Here is a 7,819-nt window from a genome sequence, read left to right as displayed (position 1 = left end):
TTTATTTGCTAAAATGAAAAGGGGCATGTGTTACTCGTGAGCGTTGGTGATGACGGCAGTTGTTGTGTAAGAGAACGGGCTCAGGAGCAGGGCCAGAGTGTAGTGGCGGTGGCCGTCCGTGTGGGCCTCGAACACCACCTGCAAACACACACGTGGTCGCACACGCACACAAAACCATAGTGTTCACATTACTGCGTTGGATATAATCCAAACTAATGGCTTGCTCTGACAGGATGCAAGGGTATTTTTTATTTGCACCTGCAGACAGTCAGGCCAAAAGTCGTTTTCAGGATTGAGGTTCTAAATGGTTGATGTCCAGTATGAGTTTGTATCAAAGGACACATGAGATGGAATTAGAATGGAGAGATAAGTAGGTAACATGCTTTTTACTCATTTTTTGTGAAAAGGACATAACACTCTTCAGCTTCAAATGTTAAATTTAGCTGGTTAGTGTATACTTAGTTAATTTTAAAAGACCTGTCCAGGTTTCACTTACATCCGCCACCTCGTGGAACGGCGTTCGCCCCTCTGCCTTCCAATAAGCTTTTGTTTCAAACGCCACCTTGTAAACTCCCGCGATGAAGTCCTGTTCGCTGATGAGGTCGTGAACTTCCCCAGTGGCGTCAGTGATTCTGCATGTGATAAACATTGCATAATAATTTCTGTGACAGGATCGGGCATGGAGAGATGGCTGTTTGTATGACTTGAATTTGACCCCTGTCCATCACTGACTTTGACAAGTTAAAATGTAAATTGACAGTTACATTACATTTCATTAAATTAATTTAGAAAGAACAACTTCCAGCACAAAAGAACAGAAGTTCAAATGAGTAACAGTGTCAGACAGTGTGCCATGTTAAGTAATATTTACATGTGTCATAAACATCCAAATAACGGTGAATACCTCTAAGCTGTTTGAATGGGATAATTTTTTCCCCCTGCAATGAATAATGTCCTGCCTACCCTGAGGTGACGTCAGCCCATGAGCCATCTGCCGCCTTCCGGGAGACCCTCAGCTTCACTGCTGCAGCTGGCAATCCCCGCACTGCGTCCAGGACTTTAACAGTCAGAGGACACTTAGTGTCAGATCCCCCATGTTTTTCATCCTGCGAAGAACAAAAAAGCCTGAATAACAGATGGGAAATTCTCATTTATTTAAAATTACAATTCACAGCTATTTTTATCTGATTCTTGTTCTTCATTCATATGTAGGTTGTAACTGGTTGCTGACAATATACTGTATCACTCAGATGAGGCTATTTTTTTACCTTGTTAATTGTGGTAAGGATTATAGTACTAGTTAACATTAAACTGTCAGTGTTGTACATATCTTTGTTCAGAATTCACCTGAAATATTAAAAATATAATCTATTCCATGAGTAATTTGGAGAACAGATTTGTCCAAATCTAGAGTGTTATAACACAATAGAATTTTAAAGGAGCCACCAGCACAGATCACTGTATATGTATTTTTGAATATGAATATTTAAATATTTATGAATATTTATAGAGATCTCCAACTCTCTGGAGCCCAACTTCTGAAATCAATGAGTACATCCGCTGAGTGTCAGTGTAAGACAACATTCAGCTCTTCACATTTCCTGTGATAAAGGTCAAAGTTCAGTTTATTGAAAATATTTTTCAATCCTTTAAAAGAAAAAAAAAAAAAAAACCAGGAAGCCCATTTGAGATTATTATCTCTTCTCCAAGAGAGACCTGCTCAAGAGGCATCAATACAGTCCTACATTCAGAAACAGACATGCAAGTACAGAGGACTAGTAGGGTGGAAGTAGTAAGGGCCTTGACCTCAGGAGCAGTGGCTTAGATATTGACCTCTGTTGTTGTTCCTTTGTATAAAGTACGTAATCTGACTGACTGCCTGTGGCAAATGCACTACTGTGCAAACATGCTGCATAAGGAGGTACACCTGCTTTGATGAAACAAGTCCAAGTCTGTCAGGTGGCAGAACCATCTTACAGAAAATCTCAAACTTTTGTGGGATGCTTCTCACCACTCTCAAGGTGATGGAAGTACACCTTCAAGAAGTCTAAGCCGCCCTCAAGAAGAAAAAAAAGTTATAGGTATTCTCTAACACATAGGCCACACACAGGTGGCCAGTGAAAATTACGGGGCAGGTCTGCAAAACAGTTCTATCAAAATTCGAAACAGTATGGCTGCAGAATAACATTAAAAGGGATCATTTTGACCTTAGACCTTTACATAACATACCCCAACATCCAAAAGTTTTCCATTTTGATCTTTTTGAAAAGCTCACTTAACAGTAAATGCAATTAAAAGAATGGCTGATTGGTGTTGAGCAGTTAAACGCCCTTGTAAAGAATCCCATGATGACTAACCATGTTTGGAAAGGTACAGGGCAATGAATGAATCAGACTTTCAGTGGCTGAACAAATATGTCCCTATCGAAAGTATGTACTGAATGAATACTATCCTTCTTAGCCATGTATGCGAGCCTCCATACAAGATAGATGCCAATGAATCATAGTGTTAGGTGTTCAAAATGCAAATGAATCCATAATTAGATGTTTGATAATGCACTCTTGGCAATGAGATTGTTTTTTGGTTTTTAGACGAGTGTTTCAGATGAGACACCGCAGGCAATGATCCAAATACAACTAGTGCTGGCATTAGCGTTATATTTGTAAGGTTTTTTGTCAGCATGTACCATGTAATCTGGACCTGAGACAAAAAAGCAGAAAAACCTCAAACTCGCAGACAAGTGTAGACACTTACCACTGGCGCAGCTTGGCAGAAGATGCTGGCAGCGGCCAAGAGCGCGACGACATGTAAGTGGGCCATTCTGTTTTTTACGGTAACACAGAACCCTGACTTTTGCCTCAAACTGGCTCAGGGCACTTTATACACTCTCCTACCAATTGTGTCTGATCAGGTGACCAAGGACCTGCTGACTCTGATTATTGACTCAGTAAATAATGGGAGAATAAGTAACCCCAACAAAACTGCTTTGTAAGACTCACAAAAAAGGGGATTTAGCTATTGCTAACCCCTTATGGATAATCTACAGCTCACATTTTTAAATGAGGGGAACAGTGGGTTCAGCCAAGGTATGTAACTTACAAGGAGTGCAAGCTTTTTTTTCCCTTTCCCAGAATGACTTAAATCACAGCCTGTTATTTACGCTTTTATTAACATTTTAAATTTCTGTTTTTACTCGGTCATACATGCAACTCTAGGACAAAGAGGAATTTAATATTGTAGAATAGTTGGAAGCTTCAAGTCAGAGATGAGATCTTCAAGCATGATTTGAGCATCAGTAAAAGACAGCTTTCCCTGACATGTCATTTCAGAACATGCATTGTGTGTTTTTATGGGAGACATTATCTGTGAAATTCAATGATGGCAAATAGTCCCTTTATTTTTTATGCAGGAGTGCTACAAAAGGAATACCAGAAAACACGGCAGACATTTTTACAGTTGCATATGTGCATTGTTTATATTCAGCCAGCTATGTTTTTTATGTCAACATACAAATAGGTTTTGAATTTCTACTGATCTGATGAATATATTTGTTGCATAATTTGTAGGTTCTTCTTTGTTTTGATCTGAAAAAAAAGGACAGGAATGGTTATGTTCAGTCTTAAAAATCATATTTTGTTATGCATGTAAATTTCCATGGGGCTGATACTGAAGGCTTTGCAGAGGCCACCACAGGTATGTCCCACCGGACTGCCTGTACTAAGGATTAAAAAGGGATTTGGATTATTGCCAGAACTGTTTCCTGCATGTAGTTGAATTTTTCACATATTAAGGATTACTCTGGATTTAATATTAATTTTAAAAAGCAGTGGGGTATGGATGAAGAAAAAAAATTACAGTACCAAAACAATGTGATCTGGTTTTGATATATTGCTGTTTTACTTCTTCCACTTTTACCATTTTCACTCTTCATATCATTTTCTTCATTATATGAGTGTAATATAAAAATGCTGTTTGTATGGTGCTGGTAGATATTACAGACAATTAATGTGATGTAGAAATCTGATGGATCATCGTTTTGGCCTCTCCTGTGACTCCATACTCTGATATACTCATCCAAGAATAGCTCTGCTGGAGAATACTCCTTACCTTGACACTCCTGCTTGGGTCTGGCCTCGCTGATTCTGTGTTTATGAATAATACAGCTTGTTACTCATGTCCTCCATTGATGTGCGGCCTATTGCTTTGGATAATTAATGCAAGGTGGCATTCAGTGTTCTGGTCTGCAGGATGAGCTGTTAGATGGTGTTTTGAAGCATTGCTTTTACAGTATTTTTGCCTGCAGCTGCAAGAATTTTAAGAGGTGGTAGACACAGCTTCCTCTTTTTCAGTCAATGTATTATTTGCACTTCAGTCAAAAGTTTGACTTTTTCTATGATCAGTGTAAGTAAAAAGGTGATTTGTCAACCACTGATGTCACTAAAACCATCTGTGTACATATTAACATGTAAACAGTGCCTTTGAGCTCAAGCTGGGAAAAAAGTCACGTTGGGGGCCTGGTTGTGTTAAGCAGAACCAAAATCCTGGTTGGATATTTGTAAAAATAAATCTTCTTCACAAACAAAAACACACAGGCTTGAGCGGAAGCCAAGCCCTTCTCACAGCAAGAAAATAAACGCCACAAGCACATTCTGTTCTGTAAGGATTTGTTTTAAATCCAGTTTGACTGGTATCCACAGGTCCTCATAGATTTGTCTGCAGAGGGTGCTGAAACATTGTGGGACATCAGTGATTATGAAATAAAACAAAAACTAAATAAAATTTAGCAACTATAGAGAAAACATAAACCTTGGAAAATACTTTGATAGCTTTTCTTGTGATCTTGTGATGTTTTATTAAATTGAAAAGGATATGTATGCAGGCCCTATACACAGATATACCCATGCATGTACACATTCATACTCATATGCATGTAAACATAAACAGTACATACATACATACACATACATACTCATACAGGCATCAACAACAAGTAGTAATCAACCCTGAACTATATAAATACTGCTACGGCTTGCATTAATAAACATTATGTTAAATATATGGTAAAACAAAAACACATATCACAATGACAGCATTAAATTCATTCCAACATGTCTTCAGCTATACCGTGTGTGACATTGATCCATTCATTAATGATTTGTGGGTTAGCTTTATTCATCTGTGCTGTAGAGCACTCAAATAGTACAATTTTCCTTAAGTCAGGTAGCCATGTCTTCATTATTGGATGCGCTGGTTCAACTCAAAGCTTAAGCATAGCTTTCTTAGCTACAATTAATGCAGTAAAGGAAACCCTTATTTAACAATGAGCAAGATCCAAAAAGGAATTATCATTCATTAATAAAGATCTGTATTTTTAATGATGTCAAAAAGATGTGATACTATATCTTGACAATGTTAAAATGATAGAATTAAAAATGAAAACAGCATATTAGGCTGAAAAAATAAGAAAATTTGAGATGTGAATAAAACTTAAAACAACACATCAAACTTATAAATGTAAAATGAAAAATATGTTTTCGATATCCTTTGAATTGTTTTGAATTATTTTTAACTTTCTGTTTCTCTTCAAATGTTTATAAATTTGTTTTTGTTTATATGTAGAATTACAAAAAAAATCCTTTGGTGTTTAGTCATGTTGATTATTTTGTTGCTCTTAATATGTTAATGGGACACAAAAAATGTGACACAAAAATGGAAATAGTGGGTCCTTCTGAGAATCAGGGGACTTTTATGGATTGGACAGTAAGTACTATCTTTTGATCACTGCAGGATAACTTAATGGAAATGTTGTGGTATTGTATTGATGGCTGACATCATTTATTGCAAAATCTGCAATTGGAAATACAGTATGTGTGTAGTGTAGCTAAACACTGATCACCTCATACATATCAAATCGGTGATTTTATTACTAGTGTAATATTGACAACAAACACAAAAAAGTCAGCAGCTATGGTACCAGTCAAAAGTTTGGACACACCTGATTACAATAATGGGAAAAATGCATCCAAAGACATCTTGATTTAAGACATTCTTAAATGCTGGAAATTTGTTTCTTAGACAAATATAAATAGTGAAGTTGATGCCTGTGTATGAACATCTTTCCAAAATAATTGCTACTTTGAAGAATATAAAATATAAGATAATTTTGCTTTGTTTAACACTGTTTTAGTCACTGCATAATTCCATTTGTGTTATTTCATAGTTTTGACGTCTTTACTATTATTCTAAATTTGAAAATAGAAAAAAATAAAGAATAAAAATTTTGCTCAAACTTTTGACTGGTACTGTATGTCAAGGAGAGCAACAGCATTGTGGATAGAACAGTGGATCTATGATCATTTTGGTGCTTATGACCAGAGCTTGATTTTTGATTGGTTTTTTTTTCTGTGCCACCAAATAAATATTTGCAAGTGATTTAGTCATCCCAGCTACTCTATCGGTGAAGTTCACCAAGTCTGAGATAACAGAAAAGAAATGTCAGACATGCAAGTTACATGTGTACGTGTTAGTTGTGTGCTATAGGTCAATGGTTTTATAGTATTTCATTATTCAAAGGACATATGAATGCAGAGAAGTTATACGGCATTCAGGATGAATGGACTGGTATTTCAACAAGGTGCATCCTGATCTGCCTGTATCACGAAGAGACAGAGTGCACATGAGAGAAAGCTACCCTCTGAGACTGAGAAGAAATCTGTTAATCAATCATCAGCTCCTCTAGCACAGGTGAGATTCATATTCATAATTCTGTCAACCTGGCCACGTTGATCAGAGCCTGGGCCATGTAATTATATTAACATGGTGGATTGTACAGTACCAGTCAAAAGTTTGGACACACCTGATTAAGATATTGGGAAGCATGCATTCAAAGACATCTTGATCTAAAGACTTATACCTAAATGCTTGAAATTTAGTGAAGTTTATGCCTATGTATGAATTTCCTTTCAAAAAATATTTTTTGGATACTTAAAAGAATCTAAAATATAAGACTTTTTTGTTTAATTTTTTGACAATATAAGAAGTTTTGACTTGCTTAACACTTTTTTGGTCACTGCATAATCCCATTTATTCATTATTTATTATATTATTATTGTAAAATATGCACACAGTAAAAATAAAGAATGAAAGTGGTGTCCAAACATTTGACTGGTACTATATATATGGGGTTAGTTTAATTAGATTCATTTATGCTCATTTTTTATTGTCCCCCACCCCCCCACCCCACCCCACCCCACCCCACCCCAATTTCACTTTCTTTTAGCATATTTTAATTTGTTTTCCAAATCATTAACCCCCCACCCCTGCTGCCACACACACACACACACACACACACACACACACACACACACACACACTTTTACTTTTCTTTGCAAATCAGTTATTTTAATGTAGTTGTTATATTTTTACATTACAACCCCTGAACAATCTATGGAACTCTACTTTTATGAGTTAAAATTAAAAACATCAATAGAAAAAAGTAAAAAACTTTAGAGTTTTTGTAATTTTATCCACATCTTAGATATTACATAACACAACTTTATTAACCTTTTGGAACGCTCACTATTCCTCCTTTCATACATTTTACAAAAACAAACAAATTAAAAAACCCAAACAAAAACAAAACACATGCATGGTTTACCTTCTTGTGTATGTTGCTGTGGGCCAGACCGTGCTGGAGCAAACTCAGCAAGTTCTCCTTTCTTTATCCAGTGTGGGAAATTCACTTCGATTCAATTCAGTTCATTTTGCTTGTGAATGGAAAAACACAGATGTAACCCAAATCACTGAAAACTCACTGATC

At 36.4% G+C, this 7,819-nt stretch overlaps 1 protein-coding gene across 1 annotated transcript; it reads right to left on the bottom strand.

The window, feature by feature from the left end:
• On the bottom strand, positions 1 to 2,862 carry ttr (transthyretin (prealbumin, amyloidosis type I)). Its single transcript, XM_036522650.1, has 4 exons — positions 2,755 to 2,862; positions 964 to 1,106; positions 497 to 632; positions 1 to 138 (listed from the first exon to the last, which is right to left on the bottom strand). The coding sequence occupies exons 1-4, from the start codon at positions 2,818 to 2,820 to the stop codon at positions 31 to 33; spliced, it is 453 nt and encodes a 150-aa protein (XP_036378543.1). The 5' UTR covers positions 2,821 to 2,862; the 3' UTR covers positions 1 to 30.
• Positions 2,863 to 7,819: the final 4,957 nt, after the last annotated feature.

This window comes from Megalops cyprinoides, chromosome 2 (assembly GCF_013368585.1).
Source record: "Megalops cyprinoides isolate fMegCyp1 chromosome 2, fMegCyp1.pri, whole genome shotgun sequence".
In the NCBI taxonomy this organism is placed as follows: domain Eukaryota; kingdom Metazoa; phylum Chordata; class Actinopteri; order Elopiformes; family Megalopidae; genus Megalops; species Megalops cyprinoides.
This window is presented reverse-complemented; position numbering and strand designations above follow the sequence as displayed.